Source organism: Pithys albifrons, chromosome 4 (genome assembly GCF_047495875.1).
Source record: "Pithys albifrons albifrons isolate INPA30051 chromosome 4, PitAlb_v1, whole genome shotgun sequence".
Taxonomy (NCBI): domain Eukaryota; kingdom Metazoa; phylum Chordata; class Aves; order Passeriformes; family Thamnophilidae; genus Pithys; species Pithys albifrons.
The window spans coordinates 76,971,023-76,988,166 of NC_092461.1; the positions used below are offsets into that span (position 1 = coordinate 76,971,023).

General features: G+C 41.1%; 1 protein-coding gene across 5 annotated transcripts in view; it reads left to right on the plus strand.

Annotated features, from left to right (window-relative positions):
* The first annotated feature begins 3,000 nt into the window (after positions 1-3,000).
* TMEM241 (transmembrane protein 241) overlaps positions 3,001-17,144 on the plus strand; it is a 71,298-nt gene continuing 57,154 nt past the window's right edge. For all 5 annotated transcript variants that reach the window (XM_071554676.1, XM_071554677.1, XM_071554675.1 and 2 more), the window contains exons 1-4: positions 3,001-3,126; positions 6,583-6,629; positions 9,189-9,266; positions 14,180-14,261. In XM_071554676.1, coding sequence (XP_071410777.1) covers positions 3,055-3,126; positions 6,583-6,629; positions 9,189-9,266; positions 14,180-14,261 — 279 coding nt within the window. In that variant the 5' untranslated portion in view covers positions 3,001-3,054. The remainder of the gene's footprint in view (positions 3,127-6,582; positions 6,630-9,188; positions 9,267-14,179; positions 14,262-17,144) is intronic.

The window sequence follows — 17,144 nt, forward strand, 5'->3', positions numbered from 1 at the left end:
AACCTGATTGATGCAGTGACATTAAATAGATGACATTTGTTTTTATCTCAGGAAGTAACTTAGGAAATGGAAAAAAACCAAAACAACTGAACCATAAACAAGCAAATTAATTTAATCCCAATCCCATAGCTCATGGTAAATACAAAATTAAATACTTTTTATGTGACCTGACACCTCTTACACCTCAGTTTTATACATAATATTTATCTAGAAAGTAGTATTTTGGCTAAAATGCCCTATTTCCAGGACAGGGCCAGCAGAATGGCATTTTGCTATGGCACAGATGCTGTTTAGGTCTGCTTGGGCAAATTTCCCAACAGGAAGGAAGCAATGCCTAGAAGCCTCAGGCCTGGCTATTGAAGGTATCTACCAGCAGTCGTAGACAAATGTGCCATCATGGTCACCATTGATAACCTGAAAAACAACCTAGCAAAGCCAGCTGGCTCCAAGAGCAGAAGTGGTAAGGGATTGTATAGCTCCTGCGGCGTCCTGCTCAGAGTAACTTGGGGTTACACATCTAGCAAGGCCCGTGCCGCCAGGCAGGCCCAGCAAAAGCCACTCTCATTAACTCTCAGACATGCAAGAATCAGCTCCATTGGCCAAAGTTCATCTAATTTGTCTTTAGCAACCTGCAGCGATGTCACACAGTGCAATCACCCAAGATAATCTGTTCCAGTGTTCGTTACCACAGAAAGTCCTCAACTGAAAGACATACCATTGGAAGGTGGTAGGCACCCATGTTGTAATGCACAAACTGCAGGCACGACACAGTTACCTGGCATGCAGGCATTACAGAGTCATCATATCATTTAAGTTGGAAAAAAGCTTTAAGATTGTCAAGTCCAACCATTAACCCAGCACTGCCAAGTGCTGGCAAGGGTAGCTTTGTCTGTTGGAGAGTATCAGTGTGGTTCTTGTCCATTCTGGGCTTAGCCCTGGTGGATTACTTTTTTCCCTTTGCAGCTGCCTTTTTGGGATATGAGTGCGGCCATGCCCCCTTCAATCTTCTTTGCTTAAATTTGACAGTTTAATAAATGAGCAGAATATAAAAGCAGTGTCCTGCTGCCCTGGGAAGAGCATTATTCTTGTGCAGCTGTACAAGCACTGATTAAGAAAATGGGTTTCAGTAGTTTTTGACTGAAAAAGACATTAACATTCCTGTGTCTTGTTATTAAGTTTTTAATTTTCAAAAATAAGTCTTCTATTTTAGTCTCTTAAATACTAGCTAATAAGGCCTTGATCCTGTGACCTCTTATATGAATGGATCAACCTTTGAAATGCATTACATTAAGAAGAAATATCCTGTTAAATGACACGTGAACAAAATAATTTGCAACATGGTCACATCTCCCAATAAAAATCTAAATAGACCAGAAACTTATTATTAATCAAAATAATTCCAAATCAGTATAGCAATTACTTAGTATGTAATTTAAGTCAGTTGTGATATACAACATTGGCAGAAATTTATATCATCATTCTTAGTCCATCACTGTAAGTGGTTTCCGAGAATTCAAACCTGCCTCTGCATTTTGCGGTAGGAAAATATATCATCTTTGCCTGGGTCTTCCACTTGTAATAAGAAATACTGCAAAACCCTCAAGGATATCACTGTAATATTTTGCATGGAAATGATACGCCACTGAAGTAAGAATTCCAAAAGTACTGTTACTGCATGCTTACTATAGTCTTTGTAAATATCTGTAAACTTTTCTTATTTTTAAAGCTTAATAGGCTGAATTTTTGACACAATGTGAAGTATACCTTTGTTTGCCAAATGAACATTTGATATTATCATGTAAACAGGTGCTCTGCAAAGCACAAATGTGGTGTTGCCTACCCTGTTGTCTCTCTCTAACACATCCATTACTGTGGCTTGCCCCGATCTCTGGGCAGGGTGGACAAAACCTTCCAGCACTGGATGTGGATGCCTGTTTTGGGTCACTGCCTTACAAACCAGATAGGATTATGTCTGATGCACCAAAACACTTAAATTTGTCTTGGTGCAGTGGCAACTGTTCAGCTGTTACACTCTGTTGACTTTGTCTTTGGAGGCTAAACATAGCAGGTTAGATAGGCTAATTTTATGGGCTGGATTTGACCACTTAGTGCCCCCTCACTCCCCAGTTTTAGGCCATGCTCAGATCCTTATTTGTGCTGCTTTACTCTGTCCTCTAAAAATAGGGTGTACATGTACAGAGAAAGCAAAGTCAAGGTACGAACTGCAGAGACAGGGCCTTGCTAATACCAGGTCTGGGAAGAATGAGAGTTAACCTAGGCCATAATAAAAGAACAGCCAGTAACCATGACTTGATAGGGCGTGTCTTTCTCTGCCTCTGAACCTCCCTGGGATATTTATCCATGTCACCAGTGACTCATGGGATCAGAGGATAGTTTGGGTTGGAAGGGGCCTTTAGTCATACAGCTCAACCCCTCTGCTGTGAGCAGGGACACCTTCAACTAGATCAGGTTGCTCAGAGCTCCACCCAGCCTGGACTTGGAACACTTCCAGGCAGATCCACTGCCTGTTCCAGTGTCCCACCACTGTCACCGTAAAGAATACCTCCCTTCTATCTGGTCTAAATCTAAAGCCATTCTCCTTTGTCCTATCACTAGATGCCCATATAAGAGGTCTCTCTCCAGCTGTATTGTGGGCTGCCTTTAGGTACTGGAAGGCTGCATTAAGGTCTCCCCAGAGCCTTCTCTTCTTCAGGCTGAACGACCCCAGCTCTCTCAGCCTGTCTACATAGGAGCAGTGCTGTAGCCCTCCGACCATCTCCGTGACTGACCTCGCTCTGACAGGTCGGGGCCTTTCCCGTGCTGAGGCCCCAGAGCGGGACGCAGCGCTGCGGGAAGTGTCTCAGCCGGGCAGCGCAGAAGCGGACAGTCGCCTTCCTTGCACTGCGCTTCCCTCGGTGCCCCCGGGCTGGGAGCGCCCCGGGCCGCCCGGGCTGGGCCGCCAGGCGGCAGCAGCGGGGCGGGGGCGGCGCCGGCGGAGCGGCCACGCCGGGACGTGTCGCTGCCATGGCTGACGGGCGGGGGCGGCCGTGACAGATGTATCTGAAGAGGCCGGGGGGCGGCCTCGCCTTCTGCCTCTTCTACCTGGCGTCCTGCTTCACCAACAAGGTGAGGGCGGGCGCGGGGCCGCCCCGCGCCCGGAGGGGCCGGGTGGGGTGCCGGGCGGGGCGGGGGTGCCGGGCGGTCTGTGCGCTGCAGCGGGAACGGGACGAGGGGAGCGCAGGGAACAGGAGGAGGAAGAGGAGGGACGATGCCCTCTGCTTGCCCTGCCCCGCTCAGGAGCAGCCGGCGGACCAACCTCTCCCGGGCGGGACTGTCGCACGAGTGAAAAATTCCTTGGCATTCATTCCATCCAGAAGGACCACCGCCCCCATCGCGAGGTGCTCCCGACACTGAGCAGAGGGCTGTCTGCGGCCGCTCTCGCTCTTCTCACGGTGTGACATCTTAACCTTTCCACGGCACACGAGCTCCAACGCTGGCTTGTGCAGCAGAGCAAAGAGGTGACATCTGTCATTCCAATGAATGGAGTGTTACAGAGCCAGAAATTACGCTGCTCTGAAAGTACCGCTGAAGCTGTATATATTTCACTATCCGGTGTCCAGCAACCACACTTATTCCCAAGAGGAGATTTGTTAACTGTAACAGTAATACCAAGAAAAAAAATCTGAAATATTCAAAATGCTGTATCAGTAGTGAAAAAAATACCAACTTCCATGGACTTTGTGTCAACTTAATTAGTTGGCAAATTAAGGACAAGAATTTTGTTTTCCACTGTGTAACTTAATTGCGTATTAGTGTTCCTGAAATGTTTAAGCAGAAAGATAAGTAGGCTGCAGATGGCCATATTGTGAATAAAATTGTAGAGTTTAAACATAGTTTGAAGAGTTTTTTCACTCTGGGAGGAGAAGATAGAGTAACTGATCCTGCTGTCCTATTTAACTGAGAGTGAGTCTGTTTCTGGTGCAGATTTGTGAAAGAAAAGGTGTTACTGAAGCAACTGATAGGGATTTGGTGAGGGAGAGCTAAAGAAAAGCAACATTTCAGAGGTGAAAATGAAACCTGTTCTGGGCACTGGCCACTGGTTTCTGTTCCAAGGTACACTTGCCATTAAGGATTCCCAGAAGTAGGCTGAACTCCAGAGACAAAGCAAAGTTAGTAGGGAGAGATAATTACACTTGAGTTGACAGACTGCTAGGAGCAGTGAATAGTTAAACAGAAAGGTGCTAGAAGAACTGCCAGATTGCATCATGGATTGGGAAAGGTACTTGGCTTAACTATACTGGAGAGGAAGCTGGAAGGACTTAGACATAGGGCTTCCATTTTCAAACCTTAATGTAAGTTTTAGTGTAATAAAGTTAAAAATAAGTCAAATATAGACCTTTTAGTTGTTGCAGGTGGTATGCAAATGCAAGTGGGAGTACTTAGTGCAGGTATACAGTCCTGATTTAAAATCCATCTGGCAGTTCTGGCAGTTTTATGTGTAATATGACTCATTGTGAATCAACATGCCATGTCTCTGTATATTGATGCCAGCTTCTTAGTGACACCCAACACACTTAAAAACTGGACCTTGCAAACTGCTGGGCAGAGTTTCCTCTCTGTTGAAAGCTTTCAGCTGCTCCTTTTGCCCTTGACAGCTTCTGCTGGCTCCTGAAAGGAACAGCAGGTACGCTTCATTTCTTCTGAGGAAGCTTCAGTCATTCTTCTTTGCAAAAATAGTATTTATGTACTTCATTACAGGAGTTTGTTAGATCCTGATATACGTATCGAAAGACATGTCTTTATGCCTCATATTTGCATATATACATACATATACACCATGAAAAGACATTAGCCTGCATAGGTGCAGACCCTGACAAAGAAAGCTAAAGCAGTAATACAGAGGCTTTGCTTTTTACCTCCATGTATTAATCTCCAATGAGCTTCATGGACTGCTTAATATTTTACAAAAATAGCTTGTGAACAGAATGTTAGGTGTGTAAGATGCATGAATCATAAGGAGAGAGTGACGTTAAGATTATTTGTCTTGATTCTGCCAAAGGTTGCCTCTGTTTTGTGATATGATTTTAATTGGCAGGTGCACATGGCTTTTTGTTTCTGTTAATCCTCCTTCCATTCAGTGTGATGCATGGAGTGTGCTCAGAAAGTATAGTTCAAAAGGTAGCCTTATCTGTTGTTCAGTGTGTCCACTTCACGCCTCATGTACTTCACTGCCCGTTACCTTCCACAGTGACAGAGGCAGCATCCAGTGGTTCCGGTGTGGGGAGTGTCACAAATGAGTGTTTAGGTTGCTCAAAGAATCACTGGCAAAGGTATAGGCAAAAGCAGGTTTAATAGAAAAGTGTAACCATGACAGAGCTCATTGGCAAGGTTCACTCTATCGCCATCATTACTACATTACATCATTATATGATGTTACTACATCATTACATCTACTACATCACTACTAGGTGGTTAAAGCAGACAGAAAAAAATCAGACTAAAATCAATCAATCTAAAAATAAATCAACCTAAAATGCTCTGTGTGTAAGTAAGGATAGGAAAGGGTAAGGATAAAAGGGAATAAGACACTTGCCATTGAGTCACAGGGTTCAGAGTAGACCTCCTTGCCAAACTTAGTTCCAAACTTGACCAACAATTTAGGCCTTAATGTTTTAACAGCACTTCAATTTAACAGCACTTAATCAACAGCTTAACTTAAACAATTTATCAAAAGATTCTTATAGAATACACTACAGGCACAACAGTGACTCATTTATAGGCCTGTGTTACTTATGAGTTTAGTGTTACTTATGAGTCTAGTGTACTTCAGAATCTAAGCAAGCAACATTGACAGTACATTTGCTATAGCATATTCACCCTCGTGTGCACACACACCTGAAGGAGTATATGCAAGGTATGCCCCTGAAAAGTTCAGTGAAGTACTCATGTCTTGAGGAGTGAGGGTGTCAGCCCAGGCTCCATAGTCGGTGTTCTGTGTCAGTCCTCCAAAGTGTAGCAAACTTGAGAGTTCAGTGCCTCTGAGAGTGTCCCACTGCCAAGCAGATTGCTGGTCACAGCTTGCTGTGGTCCAGGAGAGCTCAAAGGGTCTCACTTAGCACTGCTGTTTGTAGGATTGTAAGAGAATTGGCTTTAATCACAGTTATTTTCCATCCTGGCTGCAATGAAGGTCGGTAACTTTCTTTGAAAGTTCAATAAGAAAATTGTTGTTCCACTTGGATCGTTATGCAGGCAAGATAAACAAGTCTCCAAGGCTGTTTGTTAAAAATCAGGAGCTCCTTAGACAGGAGTAGTTCGTGGGAGCAGACAGTGTCTCTAACGAGCTCAAGAGGAGCTTAGCCCAGATGCTGTTAGTCAATGAGCATTTTTGAGATTATACTGTGGCTTGAGAAGGAGAGTGGGGGGAAATGTACTATAGGAAGAGAAATTAAACATTTTTGTCTTTTCTACTAAAATAAAGAAAAATGAAAACTTTTTGTGTGTGTTTTATTGCTCTTGTGATTGTTTGTTAATGTTATAAAATATAGGTGTTTGATGTCCATTAATTTGGTATTTGTTTTCCAGTATGTCCTGTCTGTCCTGCAATTTACCTACCCTACCCTTTTTCAAGGGTAAGTACTATTTTAAGAATAGTTATTTGAAAAATGACTTTAATGTCTTGCTGTTCCATGCTGAAACTAACTTCAGTACCTCTTGTCATTACTGGCTTTTGCAGTCTAGAGAACATACTTCATAAAGCCTTAGTAAAGCATTCATTAATTTGTCTTGGTTAATTTTTTAAACATCGTGGTGGTGATGCAATTAAGATACATAGAGTCTATAATTTTCATTTTTCTGAAAGTCTTAACTTCAGCATAGAAAAGTAGCAAATATAATATAACCTGTCTTCTTTGGAAATGGCACTTGTGAATGATGTGGATTTGTGGTGTATTCTTTACCTATGCTAGAAAAAAGCAACCTTAAATCCATTTTTAGGCAATTACAAATACCATGTTGCTTATTTTCATGCTTGGCATTTTTTGTAACTCTGCATCACAAGTCGTCTTCATGATTGTAATGAGAAATTGTGTTTTGACAGGTGTCCATACATATTCTCAGTCCTGTTGGTAATTTGTGAGACATTAGTGAAAATCTGAAGTCTTAGAGTTAAGACTTCCCCCATTTGTTCTTTTGAGATAATGTTAAAATCTGCACACATTGGATATTTTTAGTTCCTTTTCTGCTGCTTAGCATGGCTTACATTTTTGCCTGACTTGCAGCCCCAGGACTGCAATCAACTCTAGGAATAATTGCCTGGGGAATCTCCATTTACTTTGAGTGTATTCAGCTCAATTAAATATGCAATGAATGCTTTCTTCATTTTTGGCATACACACAGAGACTGTCTCTTGCATGACGCTTTTATCATATGGGGAAAGAATTTTGAGTAATGTATTTAAAATACACATAAATCAACAGTAGAAAAACTTATTTCAATGGCAAGCAACTGCCTTATGATATCTGTGTTACCACAGTTGTTTCCTTTTTCTACTATTTGGCAATGTATTTCAGCATCTTACTATTTTTCAAGTTCTGGCTTTTAAAAGTGATCTTTCATTGAAATTTTTTCAAGTGGCTCAGATGTGCTTTCATTTGGAGCTATGACAGGTGAGGAAAAGAGGGAAGGAATGCATTTCTCCATTCATGCTGTTATTGTTCACTGGCATTGTTTGTGTTCCCATTATAATCTAAGACTATTGCATAGTGCTGAGCATCTGAAACTGTCACTAACTTCAACTTCTTAAAATGTGAGACAAGACGATATTCTTCACAATAAAGCTGATAGGAATTCATCACTGGCTTGGATAGACCGTGGTCATGCCCACAGCAAACATCAGGAAAACCTGGCTTTTAAGCTCTCATATGCTCCTCATTGGAAAAAAAGTGAAGTGAGCTGTGGTAGTAGCATTGAATATTTACCATAACCATGTGGAAAATGAGCTCACTCTTCTCTGACAGTGTCCAACTACATGTAATACTGCATAAAGTGAATATTTGTTTATTTGTATGTGTGTGGGAAAGATTTTAAATGCATTGCAATGAATGGAAATAGTAAATAAACCCACTTCTATTCCTGTTAATGATGTTAATTTCGTTTAACATTGTAATACAATATCTCTGTCTGAACTGTGCTACATGTTCAAGGACTTTCACCCAGAAAACACACAAAACACCTCTCTGAAAACCACTAACTTAAGGAAGAAAAAAGCTAATAAAATATTTTAAAGCTTAAAAAAATCAGTGTACATCACTTCTCATTTAAGTTATCTGCAGGTATTTCTTAAGCTGCAAATACTAGTTCTGTAATAGACTAGGGAACAGCTTTGTGGTAGGATAAGTCATTATATAGATAAGTCAATGCAGAATTTATGTAATTGTTATGTACATTTACAGTGAGAAAACCGCAGCATTGTGGTTTATATGCAAGGTTATCTGGCTGTGAAGTTATTTTCTCTGGGGCCTCTGAATCAGAGGTTCATGCAGCACAGTGATATTATTGTTGATGACACTTCACTTGGTGCTTGCTACACAAGCTCTAGGGGCAGGGGAGGAAGCAGTCAGTTCAAGGGATTTTGTAATCCAAACCCAGCATGAATTATCATGGGAAGTCATGGAGCTAATGTTTGAAACTACTGGGACTAAACACGCTATCCTTGGGGCTTATTATTTCAGCTGAAGTGAGTCTTTCAGTCCTGAAATCACATTTGTTTGTTCCAACAATAACAGTTTATGTATGAAAAGATAGTCATGTCTTGTCACAAACCTCACCTCACTTGCGTCTTCAGATCATCATGGTTGTAACACCACTATTGTTATTGTAAACATTGTGTGGAAAGAGATGATAAATTGGACATTCAGTAATATGACTATGGTAGTTGTGGTAGATGGTAATTTATTTATAAAACATTTGAAATAGCATGTGGAAGCACCAGATGATTAGAAAATTTGGAGGAAGTTAAGACCTACAGAAATGAAAGATTCAAAGGGGGATAGTAGCATCCCTGGTAACCTAGAAGAATGGTAGACAACTAGAGTAATGGGTGTGCTGTGAGAAGTTCTGTGGACTCTGAGGTACATTCTCCTCATGGTTAAAGAGGACAATCAATTCACAGATGTATCATTCTGTTTCAGGTGGCAAACGTTGGTGGGTGGACTTCTGCTTCACATCTCCTGGAAGCTGGGCTGGGTGGAGATTAACTTGTGTTCAAGGTACTGTGGGTTTTTTCGTATCTGATATATACTTATTTTCTGTACCTGAATCACAACATAGTTAAGTTGGTTGTGGAAGTTACTAACTGGCTAAAGCATAGGTTGGGGGACGTGTGTGTTCTGCTTTACAGATATGGAAGAGAACTTGTGTTTTGGTCAAATAAATGTTTAGTGGCACACACTTCAATGATTACTACTATAAATTGGATTCAATTTAACCTCGATAAGGCAGCCAAAAAGCATAGCGCTTTGTGGAAACCATAAGGATAACTTATCCAGCCCTATGTCTATATCTCTTCCCTTAGTATAATAAGAGAAACCTTGTTAATGTTAATTAAGAGCATTGACATAACCTTCCCCAAAAACCTCAGTAAAGTGAAGTCCGTAAGTATGATCTGCCTTTTTCTCTGAGAGCTGTGTCCAATAAATAGGAATCACTCACCCTTTCCTAACTGTAGCATTTGTCATCATCATCATCATCATCATGGCTAGGCTTCGCGAACGAAGATTTGAGAAGGGCATTACCCACGCTTGCTGCAAGTGTGCTGGTGGCTAAAAAGGCTGATACGGGATAGGCAGGTCTGGTCACCAAAGGCACAGTGGAACGTCTCCTTTGGTGATATTGGTGAGGAACGGTTCTTTCTGCATTGTCTTTTTTCCTCGAGACTGACTCTGCGTGTGCTCTCAAAGGAAGCAGCAGTGTCGTGAATGGTGTGTCTCCAGGAATCCCAATTGGAGGCCAGAGTGGACCATTGGTTGCAGTCAATATGGCCAAGGCTGAGGTGTTGTTTCAGGGAGTCCTTGTATCTCTTCTTTGGGGCTCCTCTCTTGCGGCAGCCGGTGGCGAGTTCACCATAGAGCACAATCTTCGGAAGGCGGTGATCCTCCATTCTGGAGACGTGCCCTGCCCAGCGCAGCTGCGTTCTCATCAGCATGGCCTCGATACTGCTGACCCCTGCCTGTTCAAGAACAGACACATTGGTCACGTAATCAGACCAGTGGATGTTTAGGATTGAACGGAGGCAGCACTGATGGAAGCGTTCGAGAAGCTGCAGGTGGTGGCGATGGATGACCCGTGATTCAGACCCATATAAAAGAGTAGACAGTACAATGGCTCTGTAGACACTAATCTTTGTACTTTTCTTCAGGTGTTTATTGGACCAGACTCTTTTACGGAGTTTTCCGAAGGCTCTGTATGCCTTTGCTAGCCTGTTGTCTATCTCTTTGTCAATCTTGCCGTCTGAGGAAATGTTACTTCCCAGATAGGTGAACTGCTGGACTGACTTAAGCTCTGAATTGCCTATGGTGATGTGAGGATGATAGAAGACTTCCTGAGGTGCAGGTTGGTAGAGAACTTCTGTCTTCTTCAAGCTGACTTCCAACCCAAAAAGCTCAGCAGCCTCTGCAAAGCAGGATGTTAAGCGCTGCAGAGCTGCTTCTGTCTGAGCAACGAGGGCGGCATCGTCAGCAAAAAGCAGCTCACGGACAAGGTGATTCAGGGTCTTGGTGTGGGCCTTCAGTCACCTTAGGTTGAAGAGGCTTCCATCGGTACGATACCGGATGTAGATGCTGTTTTTGTCATCGGGGTCTGCCATGGCTCTTTGGAGCATCATGCTGAAGAAGGTTGTGATTAGAATAACTTTTGTAACTGCACAGTAAAAGCAGCCATGGCAGTACAGGGTTGATACAACAATCCAACACCAGCAACTCAGAAGAGTTACCCAGCATACTGTGCTCTGCTCAGATGGATCCATTCTGCAGTATGGAATGTAACGACTTTTTTATTTTGCAAAATGGTATAATTTAGAAGATGTGTACCCACAGCAATTGTTGAATCTTCCTCTGTGGAGATACTCAAAACTTTCCTTGACAATGGCTTGAGTAATGTGTCTTGACTTTGCAGCTGGGGGGCTTGGACAGGAACCACTTTCTGATGTTGAAGATGTTTTTATGAATGAAAAGTTTTGATGAAAATTATTCGTATTTTAACACTGGAGACTTCAGGCCGCTAGATGTCAGTGCACTGTAGGAAAAGGGATTAAAATATATCTCGAGAAACTCCTTGTTAGTTTAGTGAATGCAGAATACCTGTTCTAGAATAGACTGAATGGAATGACCAGTATTAATTGACATGTTTTGGCTGTAATACAGACGAGTACTTAGTCATGAGTTAAAACCTGTCTTTCTTCAGAAGAATTAGGCACATGCTTCAGTGCTTTGCTGATCTGGACTTGTAATTTATGTCTCCTGTATTGAAGCAAAACCAAACCAAAATAAAAAAATCTCCACAACCCCAAAAGCCAAACACCAAAACCCTCTAAACACTCAAAACCCAATCAATGAACCAAAAAAATCCCCCCAAAATAAACGTAATGTCCAAAGGTGATTTTAGTACTACCACTGGGAAATGGACATTTCCACATCCCACACCTGACAGCATATTGGTCTATGAATCTATCTGTTGGTTTGGGGGTTTTTTGTGTATGTGTAGGATACATAGGAATACCATTTCCAGTCTCCTCATGCTTCAAATAATAAACTTCCATCCATTTGTTTGTTTATTTCCACAAAGTCTCAGTTTTTCTGACATGTGGACTGATATCATATGCCTTCTGAGCCGGCTCAGATTATCCCAAAGTGTCCCAGCAGAATTAAATTATTATATGGAGATCATCACCCTTTGTCTAAAGTCCAGAATACTAACCTCACAATAAAGATCAAATAAAAACATACTACTTAGGGTAACCTCTCTTAGGTTTTGTATATAACCTGCCTTTCATCTACTTCCCCCCCCAGGTACTTCCAACTTTAAGGAGCTCTCCATTATTGCTTCTAAATGGTGAATGTTCACTGTGTGCAAAGCTTGTATTCCAGACAAGGGCTTTGTGGAGCACAGTGGAATATGTGTAGTGTCTACGTAATGCTTCCAGTACTGCCATCTATTGCCCACCTTCTGCCTAACCCTTGTAGGCACATAAGTCCAATGTGTTTTTGTTGGCATTTCTTGTAGTGCTGCCTTTCCCCCACAGCTAAGCAGCAGCTCAGAGCCTTACTTAAACCAAAACTCCAAAGCATGGTTTAGGGGAACCTACCCATTGACTTTAATGGGCTTTGGGCTTGGCCCTACAACAACCACAAACTCATCAGTTCTTTTCCTGTTTTACATGTACATCACTGTATTGCCAACTTAAGAGGCTGCTAATTAGTTTACATACAAGACAGATTGTTGATGCTGACATGTTACATCAAACATCCATGTATCCTTTTTCAGTACTGAAATTCCCACTTGGCAGCATAAAATTCTACCCTTAAATTGTGGAAAAAGCATCTGAAGTCTTTTTCCATTGCACTTCAGTATTGCATTGGAGATGGAGACATATTTGGGATCCCTACAATTTAGTGGTGGGGAACATGAAAGAGTGATATTTTTATGTTCTAAATGAAAATTTGTTTTTAATCGTGTGTTCCTTTCATCTTCCCAGCTCTACTTTCTTTTCTTCCCTCCTTCTTCCTTCCATTTGTTGCAGTTCCAGTAGGGTTGGGGGGGGTATTTTTGTTGGTATCTGATGTGAACTCATTGGTAATGAGGCATGACAATTTTAGATCTTGGTCTTGATGAAATTCCAGCTGAAGTCAATAACCTTAAAAGAAAACAGTGTTTTGATTAAAAGTTATGATGGCTACTCAAGAAAACCCAGAGAAAATACTTATGCTAGTGAAAAGATCTACAGATTATTTTCATGGCCCTGGGTTTTTGATTGAGTATGCTGGAAAATGATGCTTCTATAACAGAGAAAATGTAGTGTTTACATTTTTTCTTTGTTTGTGATTACATGTATCTTTACACATATTTTATCTTCGTTCATACTGTTCTGATTCCATCATTTAGTGGTCTGTCTTTCTTGTGTTCCACGAAGTGTGGTAGTATAGTGATATCTATAAATTAATGTTTTAAGTCTTACATGCTCTAGTTGGAAGTGCACTGCAAATTAAGGAACATCAAGCAGTTTGGTTTTATTCTGAGAATGAACATTATTCACTAACTTTTCTTTGCTTTAATTCAAAACTTGGGAAGAGTGAATGTGTCTTCAGTCCTGGGAAGCTTTCGATTCAGATCTTTACCTCACTGCTACTCCTTTCTTCCCGTGCTCTAAGTCTGACACTGTTCTTTCTGAAATTTACCACCTACTTCATCCATTTTTCCCCTTAAGTAACAAGATTAAAAAATGGAAAAGTGCAAATTCTAAACCCGCTTCTCAGAACTGAAACCTGACCCTACTGCAATAACCATGGCTAAAAAAAAAATTAATTAGGTCAATCAGATGACTTCATTCCTCCATTAGTTGTCAAACTGCCTCTAGGAGTTTGGCTTAGTCAAAGGAATATCGTTAGGAAATCTCAAGAGGTAGGCTCCCACAGAGACAATCTGATCTTTAGGAAGAATCTCTTTGTAAATCTGGTTGAGAAACTAATGTGTGGGTGGCCAAAGTGTATTTGTGTGTAGTGAAAATGTGTGCTGTCTTCTGTGCTAATGCACCATTTTATTTGTCAGTTTTTGTTCCTTTCACAGCACATCAAGGAAATCAGTTGAGATTTCTTTCCTTTAAAACCAATGGGAGTAATTGCTAAAAAAAAACACAGCACAGTTTTGGAAGGAGAGGTGCTAGGGAAATAGTAAAAGATAAAAGCATATCTGCAGGTAGTTCCTCTCTTGGATGAGGTGAAATGTATAATTTCTGACTTGGACTCTTTAGTAAATTGTAGGAATACTGAACAATCAGACAATGACTTTAATATGCGCATATTTGAAATTTGTGTACATATATCCATATTATATTCATTGCAAGCAATTTGCTGCTGGCTGTATGTAAACAGAATGTGGTGAAGTAATGAGATTTTAATTGTTTTCACAGGTCTGAAATCCTGTCATGGCTTCCTGCTTCAGTACTTTTTGTGGGCGTTATTTATGCTGGCTCTAGGTCACTGTCTAGATTGGTAAGAAATGCACGAGTACGACTCCGTTCTTTAATATCTCTACTTTGTAAACAGAGGACATCCTCTTCATTCATGGTATTTAATGCTGTTTCTGAGTTGAAGGGAAAGGAGGGAGGAGCAGTTCAAATAGTAGATTTGTTGTTAATGGTGATAAAGCATCAGTACAGTCCTACAAAGTATCAAAAAGCATCTCTGCCAGTCCAAAACACTCAGCATCTTTCCAGAATACTCATTGATACTGAATAGATCCTCAGTGGTCTGGATTTTGCAAGTAGGGAAGAAGCTGAAAAACGTATTAGCTGTAACTTTGCAAAAAGGGGAATGGGGCTATGGAATCTGTGGGGAATCCTTCCAGGAAAGGAGTGAAAACCATTTCAGTGAAAGGCTTTTGATTCTTTACAGGATTTGGAAAAATAAATTGGAAGTGGGAAAGAGATTAGGGGAATGGTTAAATTAATTCATTTTATGATCCATGTGCATCACAATAACCCACAAAATATTTACAGGATGTCAAATCTGCTTTCATTAAACTCAAATGCTTTATACTTAAATGATACAGTCTTTCTTAAAAAAATAAATTAATCAGTTTTTCCAATATAACTGTTTTGCTGCTGTTATGGAGTCTGCAAGCCCAAATTCTGCACCAGTTCACTTCTGTATTCTTGCAATGCATCCTAATGTAACTCTAGAGCCAGCTTGCTCCTGTCATCTCCTAAGCCTCAAAGAGGACAAAAGCGAATTTTTTACAAGATTCTGATTGTAGTGATCCCTTGAACTTTTCAGTAGAGAGGTAGAGAAGAAAAGGACAGGAGGTCTCTGTCCTCATAAACAAGGTTGAGGACCTCATCTTGGACCCAAATAATCTTGGGAAAGCACAGGCATATGCTCAGGTTAGCTCTGTCTCAGGATGATTGCATTTACTTCCTCTTGATTCCCTGTCAAAGGAAGTTCCACTGGGCTTCTCTGGTTCAAAGTGAGCAAAGATCCCTAAGGAGAACCCTGCCTGGAAACAGCAGTAGAGCCTTGGCAGCAGCATCTTTTCTGCTTGCTCACCTGGGTGGTGGAGGAGTTATGAATCACATCCTCTCAGCTATTTCTTCTTACTTCCCAGTCATCCTGTAAATTACTGTGTTTCCTTCCTCTTCCTGCTCTGGTCATTCATGAGTGAGCTACATTGGTGTGGTAGAGGGGCTGTGAATGGTTTTGATTTGTATCCCAAACTTTTCTTAAGAAGTGTCTCCCATTTCTGAATGGCTTTCTGTTGTACATGAGTGGGGATTTAGAGGCCTAATTCTGTGGCCATTTTAGGAGGAAAGACAAAAAGATAAGTAGTCTTAGGCCATAGTTACTACATCTCACCTTGTACTGGGGCTAAATGCAAGCCTACATAGAAGCTTTACTTATTATAACTTTGTGTAGAACAATTTTCTCAAACAGTGAGAAGGAAAGTGGACTCTCCCAAACTCATACCTGAACAGGCTCACCTCAACAGCATATTTGAATTAAGAGAGTTTATTCCTAAAGCAGAATTCATGTACACTTTTTTTGATCAAATACAAGGAGACCTGCTTTCAAACACTCCTGTATACTGGCTGGTATAAAAACTGTAGTTTTTATCTCTATTTGTGCCTTTCCCTAATGGTGCTTGGAGTCTCTTCTGCCCAAGGTTTCAGGACTGGATCTGGAGGAGGACTTCTTAGCTCTGGACTGTGATGCGTTAACAAAAGTATGCAGTGCTGTGAGGGGAGTTTTGTACAGAGTCAATTCACCCTGCCTGCCCAACCAGTAAACCTTCTTTTCATAACCCACTCACAAATTTGAGAAATATTCACATCAAAGGCAATAGACATATGGAGAAGGTTAACTGGGCTAGGCAAACTGGAGCCATTGTTGGCTCCAAAACACGTTTGGAAGAGCCAAAAGCAGAGGGGAGGAAAGAAAAACCCAGCAAATTGGCTTTACAAAAGAAAGAATGTAAATTCTGCTGTCAACTTTCCTTGTTTATGGTTATTTCTTGTATATCCTATTACTGTGTCATGCTTAGGGTGCTTCTGTTGGATACTTCTGGGTTTATGCTCTCAGTTGTCCAGCAACAGGGTTGAGGATTGGTTTTCAGAACCAGTGAGGCTGGGTCCAGCAACTTCATGCCAGTTGTGATTGTGTGATTTTCATTCCTCACTAGTTTAAAGATGCTAGAAGTGATCTTGGTGTCTTCTGTTTATGAATCCACTCCAGCTGTCATTATGACTTAAAATGCTTATCTGGCTTTACAGTAAAGAAAAGAAAATTAAAGAAAATACAGATTTCTGAATACAAAGTCAAGCTTGAGAGATATTTGCTTCTGATATCACCTGATACTTAAAAACATGGACATCACTGAGAAATTAACTCATTCTCTACTCACGTGATTTAAATACTATACACAAGTGGGGAAATACTGTTTCCTAAACTGGCTTACTCTTTAGATTATCTTAATCAGAGCAGAGAATTGCTTCTGTTTCAACTGTCTGCGAGACCATGGATCTAATTTGGAGGAAGTATTATGAACCACTAATTCTGGTTTGGTTTGCCTGGGGCAATGGGTGTTTGATTCATTATTGTTATAATTGGGGTTTGTTTCTTAATGATTTCATGTTGGGATAGTGTCCAGATACCTCAGTGGGTATAATTTCAACATCTCTTGTATATGAACTATTGCATTTCTACCCTAATTTTGGGCAGCTCTTCCATGCAGTAACTGAAAACAATCACCTAAAATCATCTTGCCCACAATTCTGTTGCTAGGAGTCACACTGTATTCTTAGTACCAGCAGACAGAGATGGGAAAACTAATGAAAACTGTTCACTCCAGAGGCTGCAGATACTGGATCAGAGAGGGAAAAC